The sequence below is a fragment of the Neofelis nebulosa genome, chromosome X, assembly GCF_028018385.1.
Source record: "Neofelis nebulosa isolate mNeoNeb1 chromosome X, mNeoNeb1.pri, whole genome shotgun sequence".
Classification (NCBI taxonomy): domain Eukaryota; kingdom Metazoa; phylum Chordata; class Mammalia; order Carnivora; family Felidae; genus Neofelis; species Neofelis nebulosa.
In genome coordinates this window covers 124,477,267-124,498,238 of record NC_080800.1, presented here as the reverse complement: position 1 = coordinate 124,498,238, position 20,972 = coordinate 124,477,267, and the positions used below count along the sequence as shown (strand labels likewise).

The window sequence follows — 20,972 nt, the reverse complement described above, 5'->3', positions numbered from 1 at the left end:
CCTTAAAATTAATCTCTATATACATACACATATGCATATGCATATACATACACATACATACATATCCTATTGGTTCCTTTTCTCTGGAAAACCCTTACTGATACAACCACAAAAGGTGAACCTTGGCTCTTGCAAATAGCCCTAGAGTCCCTGTCAAAGAGGAGGTTATTTGTAAAAAAAACTGAGCACAGCTGGGGCCAGGTGGAAGGAAGAGGAGGAAGCAGGGGGGAGAAAGAGGAAGGGAGGAAGAAAAGGGTAAGAGAGAAAAGGGAGGGGCCGGAACTTGCTTGGAAAGGGTGGCATGGTCTGGGCTGCCTGTCCCCCTCCCTGACCCCATCTGTCCAGCCCTGGGACTAAGCTCTCTGGAGCAGAGCTGACATGGGTCCTTCCTGCATTCCTGAAGGCCCTGAAGAAGCCCTTCCCAGATGAGTGGAGCAGCTGCAATGAAATCTGAACTTTCTGGAAGGCCACCTTAGGAGCAGAGAAGTGTGCTCTGTGGGACTCAGGAGCCTGGGAAGCAGGAACCATGAGCTTCTGCCTGGCCAGGGTTGCCAGACTGAGAAAACACAAATGTAGAATTCCAATTGAATCTGAATTTCAAATAAATAAACAAATAATTTTTAGTGTAAGTACACTCTGTGCAACATTTGAGACAAACTTACAGTAAAAATTTATTCGTGGTTTATCTGGCATTCACATTTGACTGGGTATCCTTTATTTTATATCTGGCAAACCTATGCCCTGCCCATCCTCACCATGATCTCAAGATTTGACCTTGAGCAAGTCTTTCTTTTCTTTGGGCCTCAGTCTCCCCATTGGACAATAGAGTTAACAATCCCCTCCTTACAGAGTGGCTGAACTGTGAGAACACTAACAAAACCTTGCACTATTGGCCTCAGGTCAGATTAGTCTCTTAGTGCCAACTGGCCTTGACCAGTTGGGGCTTCTTGAGAACTAAGGCACTGGTCCCAGGTGTGTGCAGAGGCACTGTCTCCTGGTGACAAATGAACCCACCACCTAAAGTCATGCAAATTGTGTGGGCAGAATTCTTTCGCAATCCCTGTACTTCTATTCCCACCCAGAAACCTTGACATCTCACCATCTTAGTATGCCTACCTCTCTTGGAATGGGCACCACAGATGGCTAGGCAGTGGGGGTAATAATTTGCTGTTGTGACTTTGGACTTGTCCCTTAGCATAACTTTCTAGCATGCTAACCTTTTCCACCCAACATCATCATTTCCTTCTGAAATTGCCTCAAACTCTGAGTCTAAACATTCTGAAAGTCCCCACCGTCTAGTGTGCCAACCTTGGGAGTCTGAAGGCCTAGAGCATCCGTAGAGTAGATTCCAAGCCTTATCGGGGCCAGGAAGATGGCTCATGGCTCCTGTAGCTAGTGGGTTACAGAGACCTAGAGTGTAGTGAAAGGGTCCCAGAGAAGAAGACCAGAGAGCCCAAAGCTCTATCCACCTCGGAAATTAGACAGATGCCTTTGGAAAGGGGAAGGACGGGTCTAGAGAACATCTGGCTAAGATGCGTATATATGTTTGCAGTGTTTTAGACAAATGAGATCATACATTTGAGGTACGTGCAGTTCTGCAGTTTTTTTGTAAGTACATGACACATAGTAGGAAAGCCCTTATAAAAGCTTAAAAGAAAAACATACAGAAATGTGTAACCATACATGTACACATTTACATGAAGGAAAATCCAGGGGATTCTTGTCTATCACTCTTTCTCTCTCTTTTTTTTAAGGATTTCATGGAATTTTTCCTCATTTTTATTGAGAAATATGCAATTTGCTTTTTAAGTGCATAGTGTGCCTTGGAGCTTGCCCCTGTCAGAACAAATCTCCCTCATGTCTCTCAAACACAGCTTTTGCTGCACAGCTGAGCCCCTGGTTATTGACCTGCTCATGGACATTTTGGGTGTCTAGAGCTTTTCACTTCACCTTTATACAGAATAAACAGTGATCATTCCTGGACATGCCACTTTGCAGACATGTGTAAATCTTTTTTGTAGAGCAGGTGCCTAGAAGTGGAATTGTGGGCTTCTAGGGTATGCATGTTGACAATGTTTACTAATATCAACCAATATTGTCAAGGCCCATCCTAAGAGACTGCACCAAGTAGGACCTCAGTACAGAGAAGAAAGTTTCATTTTCTTCATGGCCTTGTCAACACAAGATATTATGAAACTTTCTAAAATGCATCATTATGATGGGTAGAAAATGATATCTATCTCATTGTTGCTTTAATTTATATTGCTTTAATTATGAATAAACTGGAGCAATTTCTCATATGTTTATTGATCTTCTGTATTTCTTTCCTGTCTGCTGGAGGGCTTGGATCTTTATTAAAATAAGAGCTGCTTTATTAACAAAATGGATGGGGATGAAATCTCCCCCTCCCTTCAAGCTAAGCATCTCCAAAGAAAACATATCGTAGTTTTCCCTAAAGGTGATCACGAGCACAGAGCCTCCACTGGGAGCGAGACAAATTCAGTTAATTGCATCCAAGTTTGTGCTGAAATATAGAGGGCATCCAGTCCCCCGCCCCCAACACACACACACACAGAGCAGGTGTCTAACTCAGGCCTGTCTGCCCTTGTCTTGTGTCTGTCTGTCTCTGTGCCTGCCTGACCACCTGCCTCCACCAGTGCGTTCCAACCACCGGCCTCTTCCAACAGTTCAGCGAGCTGTGCACATGACAGTTTCCCAAAAAGTGGGGGGTCTGGAAGTCCTGTGTGCTGCCTGCTTCCACCTCCCTTGCAAGCAACAGTGAAGGGTAGCAGGAACCCAGGCCCAGGGTCAGTACACTTGGGAGTGATCTTAGCTCTGACACTGGGGCATCTTAGGCAAGTTGTTTCCCATGCTCTCTCTGTCTCCCACTCTTCCATGGAATATTGGGCTAAAACCCAGTTTTAAACTATGTTTCATGGTTTCAGGGGGGTGTGTTGGGAGTACTTGGGCTTCAAGGCAGACTCTAGCCTCTCTTCACATGGAGCAGCTCTGCTTTTATCACTTTGTTATATTGGGGTTTTATGAAAAAGACCATTCAAAGCCAATGGGTGCAATGGTCTGCTCCCTCCCAGCTCTGCTCAGAGCTCAGTTTCCGATAGCTATAGTACCAAGTCCAAGCTGACAATCCTGATTTGGGCTGCAAACCCAGATCCTATGCATCTGGGAGCTTCCTCTCCACTTGCTAATGAATGTTACGAACCTGTAAACAATTCTCCTTCCTGCTCCTGGAAGCAGCTGGCACTGATGTCATCCCTGGACCCCCAGGGCCCTCCCCAACCCGAAGGGAAAGGGAAGGGGAACTAGCAGAGCCTTGCAGCTGTTCCTGCATTCCTTAAACAGACTGGAAGGACAGAGAGGCAAACTGCAGGGACTGTAGCTAGCCCAGGGAATGAGGGCCACCTCATAAGCAGAGAGAGGGAAATAAGTGGCAGGAACATGTGGATCAGCACTTAGGACTCATTCCACCCAGAGGTACATGGCCACTAGCAGGAGGTTACTGGAAGCACTTTGATTTCCAAATGTGGGCTCCTCTCATTCTGTGTGACTGTCTTGAATCAAGAGTGACTGGGTGCCAGGCCCTGAGACTAGGGACAAATTTCTCACCCTCATGGAGCTCATTCTTAGAAGGCAGATAGAAACAAGCAGACAGGCAGGAAGTCCATGTGTCTGTGGGGACAGTAGCAGGGGCTTATTTTTGTGACAGTCCTGCCCTTAATCTTAACACACTCTGCTTTCTTGGAAGTGTGGTGGGTGCTCCCTCAAGCTCTGCCAACCGAAGAGGAAGAGGCTGACCATTGTCCACAGCACTGACAGCCTCTGCACACCTCCAGGACAGCTCACTACTTCCTGAGAGGACTTGGACTGGGTGGAAATGCTGGCCATGTCCCCCAAACTCTGTCCAGTTTGGAGGGAGCAGCCCCAGCAGAAGTGGGTTAAAGACACTTAGAGCCATATCCCAGGCTGATAAGCCTGCGTCTCAGCAGTTACAGTCCTCTCTGCAGCCCCTGAGGTTTTCCCTGCTGGAGCAAACTGACTGACGAAAGGGAACTCGGAACTACCTGTGCATGTGGGACAGAGTAGTACCAAAGAGCAAAAAGACTGGGAAGCTTGCCCCCTGGCTCCTTGTGTTGCCAGCGGCTATCTCTGCTGCTACTCCTTCCTTCTCCCTGTCTCTCTGCTGGCTTAAGAATCCCTTGCCCCAAGAGCTGGCAGCAGATTTGGAAACTTGGAGGTGGGGGGTTAGTGGTCTGCCAAGCAGTCACCTTTGCCCCATGTACAGGGACCCTTTGGAGGGGTGGGAAAGGACCTCTTTCCAGATCCCCAGAAAAGGGGTCAGACAAGGTGACCTCGCAAAGCCCGTGGCCTTGCTTGCAGCCTTTCCTGCAAGGTGACTCCTCAGATTGAAATGCATCTGCTTTCAATTGTTTCCATGTCCAATGACTGAAATGTGATGTGTATGTAAAATTCAGGAGGATCAGAAGCCAACGGAAAATGGCCAACAATAATGGACAGGTGGAAAAATGGTACAAAGTCTCAGACACTGACCAGCTCAAAAGCATAAGCAGCAACCTCCCCTCCAACCTAGAGAAAGAGGTGGAGGAGAGGAGAAACCCAAGATGAGAAACATAGTCCTGAGAAACTACATGTTTTTTCAGACCAGCAGATACTCCTCCCAGTATCCACCATTTTACAGATGGACAAGCTGAGTTCAATGTAATTGCCACTTAGCAATTCAGTGGCAAGACTTAGATGCAAACCTATGTCTTCAGACTGGTGATCCAGGGTCGTTGGTAGAATAGGACAAGGTCCCAGGGAGGAACTGGCACAAGACAGCCTCAGCAAGCATCCTCTAGCCCCGTCCCACATTGACCTGCCCTTCACTCTCTAAAGACAGAGCCAGCAGGCAGGTCCTCACACAAAGGGCACAGACCATGGAGGATGGGGTGGACCAGAGACCAGGCTCTGCAGTCCAACTGTCCTCTCCCCACAACTCCTTGCGGTTGGAGTCCTAGCTCCTCACTTGGTAGCAATGTGCCTCAGTGTCCTGTCAGGAAAAGGCAAGTTAGGAGACATGGAATATGAAGCACTCAGCCCCTGGCCAAATTAACACTTGAAGCCTAGCTGCTGGGATTCTCACAGAGGCTGCAAAAATAAAAAATAAAAAGCTGGCAGTCTTGCAGCAAGGCTGGTGGCTCCCTGTGCTTGCATTCAACTCCAGATTTATCAGTGATCCATCTATGCATTCTCCAGGGCCTTCAGCTTCGCCCCCTTGCCAGGATGATTCTCTTTAGCACAGAAATATTATCATATCTTTCCCAGCACAGGGACATTGGTTTCATGAGAGCAGAGACCTTGTCAACCTCACTCACTACTGTCTCCTATGCACTTAGCCCAAAGCCTGACTCATGGCAGGAGCTCATAAAGTATTTGTTTAATTAAAATGACCTGAATATTCAAAAAAAGTCTTCCCTTTGTGTCTTGTCTCATTCGTGCTACTGTCCTTTCTCAATTCCTTGAAAGTGTTGCCCCCACCAGGCACATTGTCTAGACTCTTTGAGAGAGAGACAGAGCATGAGTTGGGGAAGAGAAGAGAGAGACGGAGACACAGAATCTGAAGCAGACTCCAGGCTCTGAGCTGTCAGCACAGAGCCCAACAGGGGGCTCGAACTCACAAACCTCGAGATCATGACCTGAGCCAAAGTCAGACACTTAACCGACTGAGCCACCCAAGCACCCCTGTAAAAGCACATAATGGAATATTACTCAGCCATTAAAAAGAATGAAATCTTGCCATTTGCAATGACATGGCTGCACCTAAAGTGTATTATGCTAAGCCAAATAAGTCAATCAGAGAAAGACAAATACCATATGATTTCACTTATATGTGGAATTTAAGAAGCAAAACAAATGAGCAAAAGGGAAAAAGAAAGAGACAAACCAAGAATCAGACTCAACTATAGAGAACACAGTGACGGTTACCAGAGGGGAGGGGGTGGGGTGATGGGTAACATAGGTGATGGGGATTGAGGAGGGCACTTGTGATGAGCACTGGGTGTTGTATGGAAGTGTTGAATCACTATATTGTACACCTGAAACTAATATAACACTGTATGTTAACTAAATGGAATTGAAACAAAAACTTTTAAAAACAGATGAAGCACAGTTGCTCACAGACACAATTCACAGCTATGGCAGCTTGATACTGAGACACCAAGTGCTGCTCCACATGTGCACTGCCTCTGTAACATGTCACTGCAAAACAAGTGTTGAAGGATAACCACTATTATCTCTTTTGGCCTTTTTTTTTTGTAAAAGCAAAAATCTGCTGATTTCTTTCAGTTAGTGAAAACAAGCAGTAATGTAGGTCTTTCATAAAAGCAAAGTAGTGTAAAGCAAACTATTGAAAAGTGGGGGATACCTGTATTTCTGTCTATCTCTTGTATACATCTCGTACTGGTTCTGTGTCTCTGGAGAACCCTGATACAACCTCTTCAATATATAATTCAGTGTTTGAGCAAAAATCTTCTCAGTAGTCTACTTCTCTCTGTTTCCTTTGCCACTATCCTCAGCAATCCCACCAATGCCTCTTGCCTGGATTACTGCATAGCCTCCTGCCTTATCTCTTATATCCCGTCATGACACCTTCAGCCCATTCCCCACATAGCAGGCCAACTGATTGTTTTAAATATAACAGGCTTGGCCATGTCCTCTTGCTCCTCAAAGCAGTCCTCAGTGCCCTCCCATTCTCCCTAGGGAGTAAAAACTATAGCTCTGAATATGACCTTGGGACCTCACATGGCTGCCTTCCCTCTGCCTCTCCAACCTCATCTTGCACAAGGATTTCCCCTTATGATACCCTGGCTTCTTCTGTTTCCATAAAAGCTTGATGGCCTTGCTAGACTCTAGGGGTCTTCATATGCCATTCCTCTGCCTGGTTTGTCTTCAGTGCTCTTTGCCTGATTCCTAGTCATCCTTCAAACTTTAGGTTGGGCATGGCTTCCTCAGAAAGGCTTTCTCTGGCAAACCCTAGTCCCAGCACCCTGGACTTTCCCCAGCAGAAAGTTTGACATGCTTCATTGCTGTGGCTTGTCTAATGCCTCCACAAAACTAGGCCCAGAGCTCCAGAAAGGTAAGACCTAGAATGTTGCTGCACTCCCTACTGGAACCCTATGGCCTTGCTTGAAACAGGGACACCACCAGCTCGTAGAACATCATGTTCTGCCAGCACCTACCCCAGTATGCCCTTGTCAGTCCCAGAATTCGGGAGTGCTAGGACTGACCAGTCCACCCACTGTGCTGCTATGATTTACTGTAACCAGCCTGATATGAAATGTTACCCAGCCTCTATTTTTATAGCACATAAAGACTAGTGAAACTGAATTCATCATATAGTTTGAGCTCTTCAGAGAAGTTGCTGAAAGTCACTGCTATTGTTGCTGCTGGTTTTGTCATTCATAAAAACAACATATTTTGTCTATAAAAAAATCTGAGGGGGAACAAAAATTTTGTCTGTTTTCAGGCTTTGGGTTCTCACATCACTCTCAACAGAGGGACCCTGGGAAAACTGTTCTGAAACCCACTTCTCTCCCAATTCCACTTGCCTTTTTGGCACCTTTGGCAACCGTCCCAGGCCTGTCCATTTGTGGCAGGGAAGAAACTGCTCTGGGGTCTTGTTTGAAACTAACAAGGTGCCCCTGTCTTTGCTAGTACCTAAGAGAAGTAATGATGTTCACCCACAAGCTTTTCCAGAGTGTGTGTGATGTGCTCAGGATTGGAATAAAGAACAACAAAGACTCCCTTTGCTACAAGTGGAATGTTATAGGCTGAATTGTGTCTCCCACCCCCTCCAAATTCATATGTTGAAGTCCTCACTGCCAGTACCTCAGCATATGATTATACTGGGGGATGGGATCTTTAGAGAGGTAATTTAGGTTAAATGAGATCAAAAGAATGGGACCTAATCTAATCTGACTTGTTTCCTTACACCCAGAGGAGATAAAGACACCAATACACACCTAAAGAAGAGCATGTGAGGACACAGGCAGAAAAGGATGGTCTAGAAGCCAAAGGGAAAGGCCTTAGAAACCAACCTTGCCAACACCTGGATATCAGACTTCCACCTTCTAGAACTGTAAGAGGATACATCTGTGTCTTTTAAGTCATCCAGTCTGTGGCACTTCATTATGGCAGCCCAAGTAAACTAACACATTTGAAGGTTGGGTTCTGGTTGGAGAATATAATCAATCAACACATTTTATTTCATTGAACACTGACTGTGAGCCACCATGACAAGTTCTGAGGAAGAACTAGGGAGAAAAAACTTTTACAGGTTCTCTGCCCTGTGGAATTAATAGTTGGGCAGGAGGAGGTGTGGGGATGCTGGAGGGTTGGCGAATCAACAAGAAAACAAAAGCAAACTGACCTCCAAAAGAGACCAGCACTGTCATATGAGTGGCTCGGGGTGGGACAACCACTGAAGACCTGAGCTCACATGATGGCAACACTTCCTGTCTGTGAGCCCTTGGCCAAATGGCATACCTCTCTGTCCTTGCTTCCCTCAGCTATCACAGGTTTGTTGGCAGGACTGTCTCAGTTAATACATGTGAAGGCCTGGCATACCCTAAGTGCTCAATAAATGCTGATTATGATTAGTTCCAAGCACAAGTCATGGATCTTCCCACTATCCTTTCATCCCTTCACTCTGTGCAGTCTCAGACCAGCTCCTCAAAGGCTTTGGCAGTAGTACGGGATTGGGGCTTAAGGAAAGAATGACAGAAAGGATTCCAAGCCACACCCAGGAGCACAGTATCTGCACCCGCCTGCCCTGCCCCTCCGCCCTGTTCCCTACTATCACTCCTTTAAATTCCTGCCCCTGACTTGCCCTCACCATCCACAAGCAATCACAGTGTCTTGCCGCTAGAACTTGTGATCTTGTGGTATAGCAGGTAAACAAGAGAGGGAGACCCAATCCCTTGGATGGTGTCCCAGCAGGACTTTGGAAGCCAGGGGTCTCTCTCACATACTGGCTTCCTTACATGGGCTACCTTGAGACTTTTAAGAAACTGCTTAGAATTTTTGTTTCTGACAAAAAGAACCTAAAGTTCAAAACCCATGTTCAGAATGTGATCCCATGTGTGTACTGAAGTCTGCTTGAAGAGTATTCATTTAACTTCTTAGCATCCCTAGAACGTTGACATTACTCAACAAGCCAGTCTGGGATAAGAATGGAACCCAACACCTCTGGTTGCTATTTCTGGCATTTAGGCTACATATTCAATCCTCACAGGAGGTCTTAAGTTTCACTGTCATTTTCTCAACACTTCCATGGCTTTTCCTATTAAAGGGGGGATTATTTTCATTCCTGGGGATTGGCCCAACTTGCACTGGTGATATCCCATGGCCATATCTCATCCCACACCAATGCTGGGACTGTTTGTAGCTAAGACTATGCTTCCACCAAGGGGAAGCTAAGGCATCATTGCCCTCCGAATAGTCTCTGAGTCTTGCCATCCTCAGAATTCAAGAAGCTGAACCAAGGTGAAGCCTGAGTATTAAGTCCTACCTTCACAGGATACAGGGAAAATTCTCTCTCTCACCCCTCTCCCAACTCTGAAACCAAGCCAGGAATCCTTCTAGCAAGAGACACTTCTGTGAGTAACCAGGGATCAGGTGACAGGGAAGTTGCTAACTTGATTTGTGACAGACTTTACTAACCTCATCCCAGGGGGATGGGTCAGGAGATCATCTTACAAACATGAGGACAAACTTTAAGACCCAGGATCCCTCTACTTCCTGCTTCTAAACTGGTTTGGGCTGTTTCCTTATCTACAGTCTGACTTTTGGAAAAAACAAGTTTTTTCCAAAACAAAGTTGATGGCCCACAACCATCAACACCTCTTGCAAGTTTGGGAGTCAGCAGGGATCCAAGACCTATGAGGACAGGACACAAGTGAATGCCAGGTGCTCTTTATTATTATTAATTATCTTTTTGTACAGAAAGAGACAAAATTTAACAGCTAAACTCAACAATTATAAAAAGAGAGAGAGAGAGTGAATTAGAAGCAAGTGTGTTTGTTGCTCCCAGGCTCCAGTGAAATCCTGACATACTACTGAATGTACAGATTTTCCAGCTGACATGGGTCAACACATGAATACAAGCACAGTTTAAAGTGGTATCAAAATTAATCCATTTCACAGTAATCATGTCTATAAGCTGAGTTGCACATATCAGGGTTTCCATTGTCACAAATTCACAATCACAGAGTGAAATAGCAGGTGTGTTCAGGCCTGGGAAAGTGGCATCCGGAAGGAGAGAGATCGGGAGGCAAAAGCAGCGGTGGGATTTGTTCCAATCTTGAATATCTGTGTTAATGCTCAGGCTGGGGGCGGGAGAAGGGCAGGCACTGTTCAACGGTCAGATGTCTCAGTACAGTGGAACAACTGTTGAGGCAATGAGCCCGAGGGGGTGTGCTATTTGGATATCTTTGTCAGAGAAATTCCTGCTAGAGAGAGACTCACCGCCCACAGCCTGTGAAAGGAAAAGCTCCGTATGTTTAGTATTTGGGGGCAAATGATGGGAGTGGCCAGCCTGTTAGCGAAACATCTGCTTTACAGAATATTCAGCAAGATACACAGTTATATTACTTTACATTGCAAGCTAGTTCACAAACTATGTTATTCATAAGGTAAATAAAAGAGAATGAAAAGCTGCAGCACCCAACATTCCCACAATGGAGAGAGACCAAGAGATCATCCTATGTGGAAAGAGCCTCACACACAAGAATCACTGAACCCCAAAGTTGAAGGCACGGTGAAGGGATCCCTGATATCTTGAGCCTTTTATTTGAAAAATGTGCTCATTTTAACTAGATCCCTCTTACATATATGACCCTGAAAATTGACTAAAGGGAAGAATATTTCAAAAATTTCTACAGCGCAAGAATCACAGATACCATGAATTATCTTAAGTTGTGATTTTCTATAAATTCTGAATTAGTGGGCTTCAAATTAATAGGCTTTTACCATAGTTGAAGGCAGTCTGATTACAGTACTTTGAAATTAGCTAATTATACTGATTAGTATGAACAGAGTTCAGTGGGGAGAATGTGCTTGTTTCTGAATCACACACTGAAAAGGTTTACTGCCCAGCTCTCCCTCTCAGCCTTGAACATGAGAGCAAGACACAGCACACAGGCACACTCCTCAAAACACAGAGCATAGGTGAATATGAGAGCCTCCCTCTCTCCCTGTCCCCTCCTCCCCTCCCCCCAGACAAAAGAACAATCTAGAGGCAGTGTTGTTTTTTCCTTCTTCTCATGGGATGCCATTTTCTTGTCAAAAGATCAACCCGCAGCCAGAGAGGAACCATCTGGCTCCAACTCCTTAACAAAAAGACACTTTCCTGTCCTGAATTCCTCATATTCAGGCTACTAGAAAGACAACATCCAACCCTTTGGGCAGATTCCTGTTTTCCCAAGCACCCTAAGGAATTCACACTAATGGCAGTGGGAATCGCCAGCACAAAAGGAGGTCACTGGCCTCCAAGTCAGACTGCTGGGTGTTACTGGGCACCGGTGTGCCTCACTCTTTCCCTTGTGCTTTCATTTTGAAAACCCCAGGTGATGGGGAGCAGCGCTGGAGGGACATGTTTGTGATTCTTGTTTTAAAAAGTCTTAAAAAGTTTTTGTTTGAAAACAAGCGACAGTCATATTTCAAGGAATTTTTTAAGCCTTTTCTCTTTTTTCTTAATGAAAAATATCTAAATAACTAGCCCCACCATTATGAAAGTCAAGAGTCACATATTTTTTTCACACAAAAAAATAAAATTAAAAAATAAAATGGTCCAGGAGTGCTTGGATCTTCTTCAGCTGTTGATAACAACAGAATAGGAGCCGGGGCAGAGGACACTGTGCCAAAAGGACATGTGAGAGGGGGTCCCACAGGGCAGAGGCCCATAGGATGGAGCTGCTTAGTCTTCTCACAAAACTTTTTATGAAGTGGGGACAGAAGGTGGTGACTTTGCGGGGCTTGGACAGCTAATACCAGCTCTCCTCCCTCACGGCCCTGTCAAAAGGCTGTGCAGCCCCAGGAGGTGACATTCCTCCCTTCAGACCGGAACCCTCCTGGTACAAATATAGCCACACACCAGCTATTGTTTCAGATAAGCATATGAGAAAAGGCAACGTGCACACATGTGCAGGCAGGCGCACACACACACACACACACGTCCAAAAACAACAAAAATGTGACTACTACAGATTTAGCATTATATCAAACCAATGTCCATACAAAGACAGAGTTTGAGAAGATATATACAGGGCATTCGTAAAAGCCAAATGTGCACCGTGAGGAGTTATGACCATTGTATACTGTACAGTCTTTTTTCTACAATGTACCGCAAAAAACAAAAACAAAAAACAAAAAAACAAAACAAAAAACGTCCCAGAGACCACGGTGGCAAGCCCACCTGGAAGAATGCTGCCAAGCACCTGAACAGAACACCCTAGGACCCTAGGAACTGCCTGTGAGCTCTCCCTGTAGGCCCTCACTCAGCGCCTGAAGGACATAACACATGCTGTCCTCCACCAGGCCAGGTTCCTGCTTCCTGCTCCCTCCCATCTCCACCCAGCTTGGCAGGGAAGGGCTCAACAGATGCCAAAGGCAGCAGGCATTCCTTGACATACTCTCTTTGGCTCTGGTGAGTGGGGCCAATGCTTGGCTCTCTTCTCAGTGGGGAGGAGATACATAGGGGTAAGTGACTCCTCCCATGCTCCCAGGTCACACGCAGGCACCTGCCTGAGGAAGTATTGGGAAAGCTGGGCTGGCCCCTGAGCTTCAGGCTGCCCCAGGTCCTCCAACATGACCAAACAAGACTGACCATGGCCTCCATCGTGGTAAATCAGGGCCTTTGTAGGCCAAAAATACGTTTGTGAGGAAGGGTAGGAGTGCAGTGTTAGAGTCCCAGAGGGAGGAAAACAGGAAGAAAGGAAAGCTGGAATGCCACCAGGTCAGCACCTTGGGCATCAGGGAGCTCTCAGAGAAGGACGGGACAGAAAGTGTCAACTGGCAGGAGACCAACTGTCCAGGTTGAGACTCAACATCACAGTCACACGAAGGCCTCCACTAAGACTGGTCCCCTATAAGCTACACATTTCTAGAAGAATCTTCCTAAGGGAAAACTGTACTGGCTCTCTGGTGCCTTAAGAACTGAACAGGCATTAGCTCAGTCAGCCTCAAATAGGCCTGGGAGGTAGGGGGAGGGATGGAAAACCCCAGCCACCGAGTCAAGTTGTCCAAGCTGGTGGACTCATTGGGGTAAGAACAGAAGCCTCCTAACTTGAAGCATGTCCCTGGGCAAGTCTTCAGGACTGGAGGGGCCTCCAGAAGTCATCTGTGGCCTCAAGGCAGGGCTTCATTCAGAGAATGAGGCCTGATGCCTGCCTCGGAGAGCTGTTTTGACAGAAAGAAGCTTGTCTTCTCAGTGGGTTTGAAACTGCTGTGGGTTGCCAATGACCCTGGCTGTGCACTCTTTTGGGCCCCACAAAAATTTGCTACATTTTTTAAAGCACCACAGACGAAAAATGATTTGGCACGGAGGCCAGGATGATGCACATGCAAGGGTGGGGGAGGCGGTGTCGAGAGTCTTTCGCATGGTCACGGACAGTTAAAGGCTGGGTCACTTCTACCCCCCCTACTGTCCAAAGCCTCACTGAAATGCACAGGCAGCCTCTGGGCCACAGAAAGGGGTTATTAAAAATGCCAGCACCTGGCAACACCCTGGATGGGCCTTTGACCCCAGGTCACAGGCTTCCCCATCTCCCCTGTCAAGAAATTTCTAAAAAGGGACACTTCAGGATCTTTTCCCCAGGTGGGCACCATTATTAAGGAGAAATCAATCATCTGAAGTTCAAGTTCAACTCATTGCACCTACTTGTGAAAAGGGAAAAATCCTAAAAGTTCAAAGCCAGAAAGCACAGTGCTGAGGAGGCCAAGTTCATGGGTTTAAGCATCCCATGGGCCAATCAACCTCATTAGGAGAAAACTTCAGCTTTCTGCTCCAGCCTGTAGCCTCAACTACACAGAGGCCATGGGCTTCCCAGGCAGGGTCACCAGCAATAGTTTTTCCAGGGCTATAATTGGGCTCATGCCAGTGGGTAGCAGTTTTAGCACAGCCAGTACACATCTGGAAAGCCAAGGTCTTCAGGAGGCCAAGCACACTAGAAGCAGAGCTAGCCCCCAGGATGGCAAAGTTCATGTGGACCTCGTGTTCAGTTTGGCAGCCAGGCCCCTGCCTCTCATCCTTCACACACCCTGCCCTCCTTCCAGCTTGCTCTAGATATTCCTTTTAATCTGGAGTAGGGGCAGATGTTGGGGCAGGGGAGTATCACAGAGCTGACTTCCCCCAGTCACCTATAAATGGCCCGTTATATTGTTTTGTTTTATTGTGTTGGTCATTTATTTGTTATTACTGTTTTTGTTTTTTGTTCAGTCCTGTCCCTGTCCTCAAAATGTAAGCAAGGACAGAAAGCACAGGACTGTTGAGGAAAGGGTGTTGCTGAAGGGCTAGCTTCTCTCCCTCATCTCTGTGGCCTAGGCTTCCAAACACAGACAGGTCTCCAGCCAGCTGCACAGCCCCACGGCCTGAGCCTATGGACATTCTGGCCACAGTCAACTCAATGGGGTAATACCTTTGGCATAAGAGAAGCCAGTTCCTGATGAGAGGACAGCATGGCAGGAGCATGGGAGCTTCTGGAAGAGCTGGACTCTCTGGCCTGTAGCTCTCCCCAGGGGCTTTGACGCAGGTGTGTTCCCTACCCCCCTCCACCTGTCTCTGACAACTGACTTCCTACAAATCCACGGTTAAGAAATTATTTGGCAACAAGGAGGCTAAGGCTGTTTTGTGGTGGCACAGTCTTTAAGAAGTTAAAAATAAAATAAGAGACCCCTGAAAGAGGCTTTCACACTGGACAGGACATGAGTCCTACTACTTGTCTGAGCCAGGGTTGGTGGCCACTATCTCCTCATACTTTGGGGGTGGGTCACTGTAAGAGACACTTGCCTCCTCACTGCTGCTCTCCTGGGGTGCAGTTACCTCCTCGTAGGATGGGGGAGGGGTGGCACTGGAGAGCCTGGAGAGAGAGAGCTCAGGGAGGTAGAGGGTGCTCTCGAGGTGGACCGTGGTTCTGCCCCCTCGACTAGGCCCCAGCACCACCTGAGGATTGCTCCCTGCCTCACGGTGCGCAGAGGACTCCCCCTGGCTATGCACAGTGCCCCTGTACACCATGACCCGGGGGAGGCTGTGCCCTGCGCGACTGGCTAGGTACCGGTTCTGAGCATACGAGGGGTGATGTCGTGTGGCTTTCTGCAGCTGGCACCTCCAGATGATGAACAAGGCAATGACAATCAGCAATGCCACCCCCAGAAGGGGAACAACCACATACATGGCATCTGGGCTTTGTGTAGGGTCTCGAACTGAGTAGACTGCATTCGGGTACCCCTTCCAGAACTCCATCTATAAAAGAAAAATGGCCACTTACATTTATATGCAAGAGCTCATGCCCCAGCTGGACCTCAGAGACCTTCAGCAAGTCTGGTGTGTTTGGCAGGGCCTGCGGCTGCTCCCCACCCTACTGCATCTGACTGGCTTCCGAGGCCTATCAGAGAGGCTATGTAATGCACCCAGGATAAAGGACAACGCTCCCAAGTGAAGAGGTCCCCATAATCAGGCAGCTGGGACTCTGAAGACATGTTGTCTGTCCTTCTATGGCCCCAGTGGCCCTGCCTTAGACTGGACTGGCTTTCCTTTATTGCTTCTGACTGGTGTGAGATACCAGGGCCTGCTTTTGTTATTCCTGAGGCTCCCCCTGCTCCCAGAAGCTACCCCAGGACAGTACATGCCGTTTTCTCTTTGTCCTCAAACACCTCTTTGACCTCCTCGTAGCTGCAGACCTCCTCCATGCACTCTCGCTCGATGGTACCCTGGCGCAGCTCCTCCAGGAATTCATTGGCACGAGGGAACCGTTTCAGGACAGAATGGGCATTCTTGGCCTCCAGAAACACTGAAGAGAGAGCTGCACTGAAGCCTGGAATAGGAAGGCACCCAGGGGCTCCTTCAAACCAGACTCAGCCCAGACACAGAAACACAGTGACACAGGAAAGCAAGACACAACCAGTGGGCAAGACACCACCCCAGATATGACTAGCCCTTTGTAAAAGGGACGAAAGTGCCAACTTTCTGTGATACCATGATGCATCTGCTTAGAATACCATGAACCCAGCAAGATTCAGGCCTCTGGTGTTATGGAGGAAAATGGGATCTGAGAGGGAGGTGCTTGTTGCACAAGAACAATGGACATGAAGGATTTTGAGTATTGTAGTCAACACAGAGAAAGTACCCAGTATCTTCTGCCTCACCTCAAAAAGAGAACATCAGAGCCCTTATCATGAGAATTGGCTCCCCTATAGACTGATTCTGGTGACCAATACCAAATCACCCCATAGCAGTCTACCAGGGTGGCATCCATCCACCTGATTGGCCACCTGTGCCGTCATCAACAGCCTAGCCCCAAACAGTCTACTACAAACCCAATCTGGGCTAGATCGAGGCACTGGATGCATACGAATCTAAGAGTGCCTCTGGAAAGAGGGTAGCAGGGCGAATATAAGTCTTTGTAGACTGGGCACAGATGCTTCCTGTAAAAATGTCATTGAGTGCTAGCCATATCGACTTATTCCAAAGGAAGGGACACAGCTACAGTCAAACTACCTGGCATAGTATCAGCTATATGCCTCCGTAAGCCTGAGCTCGGTCTCCTGCCAACCAGCCCCTTGCAGTGAAGCAAGCAGGGCTTTACCAACAAGCAGGTGCCCTTTCCTATGGCCTGTCATAGTAGTTTCTCTCATAGTGGACAAGTGAGCACATACTCCAGAAGGGAACCAGAGTTGAGAGGATAAACCTGCTACCCAGACGATGAGACAGGGGCCACAGGGACACACTCAGGACGGGAAAGCTGGAAAGGACTTGAAAAGTAAGCATGCACCTTTCCTGTGAGCCCCTGGGTAGGCCCTTCACCCCTCAGCCTGGCCCCTGGAAAACTCACCTGCCATCGCTGCTCCCTTAGATCCCGTGTCTCACTTGCCTGGCAAAGGAGAAAAGCAGAGTCACAATTAAATCATACCCCCAAAGCCTACAGCGCACCCGTTTGACCCTGAGATGTGGTCCCTACCCCTGCTGGCCTGGTCAAAGGTCAAAACAACACCTCATGAGGCACATTACCTCCTGGGCCACTCACAGCTCTATTACTTCCCATACTTCCCCAAGCTCTCTTTCCAGAGCTACCTGCCTGAGGCCCAGCAGAGCCCAAAGCTAACCTTTGGGCTCTTTCTCCCACAAACGGATTCTGAGGGTCTAGAAGACCTAAGGGTTGACTTCATTCTGAAAGAAAGAAAGAAAGAAAGAAAGAAAGAAAGAAAGAAAGAAAGAAAGAAAGAGGAAGAAAGAAAGAAAGAAAGAAAGAAAGAAAGAAAGAAAGAAAGAAAGAAAGAAAGAAAGAAAGAAAAAGAACTTCCCACAGGCCAAGTTTCTTCTTTCCTCACCTCTCTCAAAAAATCTTTGCACTTTTGAATTGGAAAGGATCTCAGAGAGATGGGGTCTTAGGTGAGGCCAAGCACACTAACAGTGTCAGAGACAGGATGCTAACTTTGCTCACAGTGGCAAGTCCCAGATACCTCTAGAGACAAGCATGCTCCTGGAAAACAGGCAGCATGCACTGAAGAAGCAGGTACTGGCAAAGCTTAACATGGCAACAACAACTACCTCAAAAGTCATGGCCCAAACCCAGGTGACTCACTGTGTTTGTCTGCACCAGACACAGTGCCCAGGATCTTCTGAAACTAACTCTCTCTCTCCTCTCCTTGAATTAAGGAACACTGCAGTGGAGTACCAGGACAGTGACTGGCATGACCAAAACTGAGATGCTAAGTCAATGCAAGGGTTGCCTCTAATGTGAGCTATTGTCCAAAAGCCTCACTCCTGCTCAGGAATTATCCAGCCACAATGTAAACCATAGCCACAGCACACTGCTCTCCCCCAACACAGACTCCCACTCATGCACGTATTCCAGAGCACTGACCAAGCTGTCCACATCTGGGAGCAATCACCCTGATGCTCCCCTCCCCAAGAAGAAGCTCTGGTTTTATGACTAACAGGATGTAAGACACGTGAACGGTGTAACCCGCTATGCCACCCTTTTTGCCTAGGCTGCCAGGAAGTTCAGCGTTAACATTGATCACCAAGCACAAACATTCTAGAAGCCCAGCTGTTGAGCACATATGCTTCTCCTTTGCAACAGGGCATACATTTTTCTATTTAGGTGGTCAGAGTCTTATGTATTTTTAAAATATACCTTCTAATTCTTTTGGCAAACAGGTAGGATATAAATCATAAATAAAATTAAAGCTAAAGGAAAAACAGCAAATATAACATCCATCTATGGAAACACCACGTCAAGGGGGATTTTATCTTTTGAATTCCACAACAATCCCACCCAAAACTATCAATGAGTGAACCTGTCAACAGATGGGTCTACCATCGTAAGATAAGTTGGCCCTCAATGTTTTAGAGTGAAGACGGAATATTAATCCTAATTTCTGCTTCATTATGGATCTCTGGGGTTCCCCTAGGGCCAATGCCGCTCATGAGGTGAGCCTAACAGCAATGGTTTTGACTGAATTAAATACAGAGCTGTTGTGTCAGGGTATGAAAAGAATGAGTAAAGGCTGTACCAATAAGTGAAGATAGAAAAACATACGTTTCATTTTTTATCAAAGAGAACTGCAGTGTTGTTTTGTTCATTTGTATGTGGAAAAATTACATAACAGCTTACGTATAGCCACCTCTTGTCCCAAACACATCTGACTTTGGTGCATGCACACCCACACATGTCATAGCCACGGATGAGTGTTCTCCTGACACCTGATGAAGTCATTAGTTCATTTTTAAGCTTCAAACAAGCCAGGAACTCCCCCCAAACAGCTCACAGGGCATGGCCCACTCCATTAACAATTCTGTAGTCACCATCACTGCTGCTACTGCTGCTGCTGCTGCTGCCATGAAGCCGCCTCCCCCTCCTTCCCCAAAATTTAGCGCCTGCTTCTTCCCCTATAAATACACCATCAATAGGGCATTGCTATGGCAACAGCGAGGAAGCGTGAGGGCTCCACGACAGAGAATGCTGCTGCAGTCACGCATGTACATGTCCCTCCTACCCCTGGTGGATATTGTAAGGCTGATTGTAGGCCGGAGGAATTTTTAACCCACTCCCCTCAGGAACACAACTGAATCCTGAAAGCCTGGAAAGGAAGGAAGGCAGGGACTGGCCACCACCAAGACCTTCCTTAACCTCAGCCTGAGCTGAAGCTTCCAAATCAACAGCACTGTGAAACATCACTCCCAAAGTCCCTCGCATGGGGACAGGAAGCCATCAGAGCACCGGGTGTTCCAAGAGGTGGCCTCCACACCACTTCTCCAAATCCTCACCCTTTTCATTCCCCTCACTCAGAGCTGGTCGCCAGGAAAGGCTTCTGTGATCAGCAAATCTCATGAGTCATCAACCCACTCAGTGACGTGGAACTCCCAAATTACGCTCAAACTCAAACTCTGGGCCCTCCTTGTCCCCTTCCACTCATGCCAACCCCTAAAGTGCCCATCCTTGCCCACTGTCGCCCGCCAGCAGCGCCCTGCCCACAAATTCCAGCTCCTGGCCCAGCTAGACTCTTCTCCTGGGTCTGCTCAAGACCCCAAACGCCTTGGCCCGTTTGGGCCTCCAGATCCTCCCCCAACAGTGCCTCGCGCCCAGCTCAGTGGCCCTGGACACAGAACCATGCCCTCGGGGCTGGAACACCCAACCCAAACGGCCTCACCGTTCTCTGGGCCCAGGAGGCGGCCTCCCAGTTTGCGCACGCAGCCCGCCACCTCGCTGCTGCGCCTCTTCCAGCAGGGCCCCTGTCCCCGCCCACCTGCTCCCCGTCGGCCGAGCCCCTGGCCCAGCCCAGCCGTCTCCTCCCTCCCTCCCTCCCCGCCCGCCGGCCTCCCGACACCCCAGGGGCCCCCAAGTCGGCCCGGCCAAGGCCAGGGCCGAGGTGCACCTGGAGCTCCCGCCCCTTGCAGCCGGGCGCCTGGGCCCTGCCCGTTACCTCGGCACCCCCCTGCCCCTGCTCTCCTCTGGGGACTCCGCCGCTGCCCGCCCCCACGCCCCGTTGCGCCAGGTCTGGCCTTGCGCCCCGCGCCTTGCGCGCCACCCTCGAGCGCCACGACCACCGTGCCCTGATCGCCAGGCCGCGATCGTCGCGCCGCACCGCGAGCCGGGCCGCCAGGCCGAGGAGAGGGGTGGGGGTGAGGAGAGCGGGCCGAGGGGGAGGGAGGGCGGGCCAGCAAGCTGGGCCGGAGGGGCGGCGGCGCGCACCAAGCACCGCGCGCCCGCGCCCCAGTCCGCCGGCGCCGCCCCTGCCCCCGCCCGTGCCGCGGGGGGCGGGGCCTGGTCGGCGGGCCAGGGGCGCACCAAGGACCCCTGGCCAAAGGTGCTGGCCCCGTCGTGCCTCCGAGCGCTGGCCCTCGGAAGCCCAGGCGCTATAGCGGGCTGGGGCAGCCGCTCCCAAGGCCCACGCGCCAGGGGGCCCCGCGCAGCGAACCCTCCCCAGCTGTCCCCTACCCAGGCTCACCTGTCATTGTGGCCAGCCCGCCCCCGAGTGCCAGCCGAGAAAAGAAGGGGCTCAGGCCAGCAGCCTGGGCCCACCTAGCAGGGCTCCAGCGAGCCCGCAGAAGGGCTGGGTTGAGGCTGCGTTCTGCCAATGACTGGGTGACCTTGGCTTCTTCACTTACCTCCTCCCCACCCTGCCCTAGGATGGCAGGCTTCTGTCCTGTCAAATCTGGTAAATGGGGAGAATCCTGCCTC

The 20,972-nt window shown here is 48.8% G+C and overlaps 2 protein-coding genes across 8 annotated transcripts in view; both read right to left on the bottom strand.

Moving 5' to 3' along the window:
* FATE1 (fetal and adult testis expressed 1) overlaps positions 1-15,522 on the bottom strand; it is a 24,338-nt gene extending 8,816 nt beyond the window's left edge. Inside the window, exon 1 of the mRNA XM_058712879.1 lies at positions 15,462-15,522. The gene's annotated coding sequence lies outside the window, so the exon portion shown is untranslated. The remainder of the gene's footprint in view (positions 1-15,461) is intronic.
* On the bottom strand, positions 9,972-20,972 carry PRRG3 (proline rich and Gla domain 3). Of its 7 annotated transcripts, none has more exons than XM_058712878.1 (4): positions 20,900-20,972; positions 17,121-17,159; positions 15,919-16,079; positions 9,972-15,532 (listed from the first exon to the last, which is right to left on the bottom strand). In XM_058712878.1, the coding sequence occupies exons 2-4, from the start codon at positions 17,125-17,127 to the stop codon at positions 15,005-15,007; spliced, it is 696 nt and encodes a 231-aa protein (XP_058568861.1). In that variant the 5' UTR covers positions 17,128-17,159; positions 20,900-20,972; the 3' UTR covers positions 9,972-15,004. The 7 variants fall into 7 exon arrangements, with proteins under 7 accessions (XP_058568861.1, XP_058568856.1, XP_058568860.1 ...); XM_058712873.1 differs by lacking the exon at positions 20,900-20,972 and adding an exon at positions 20,740-20,870 and having other exon boundaries at positions 15,919-16,103; XM_058712877.1 differs by lacking the exon at positions 20,900-20,972 and adding an exon at positions 20,740-20,870.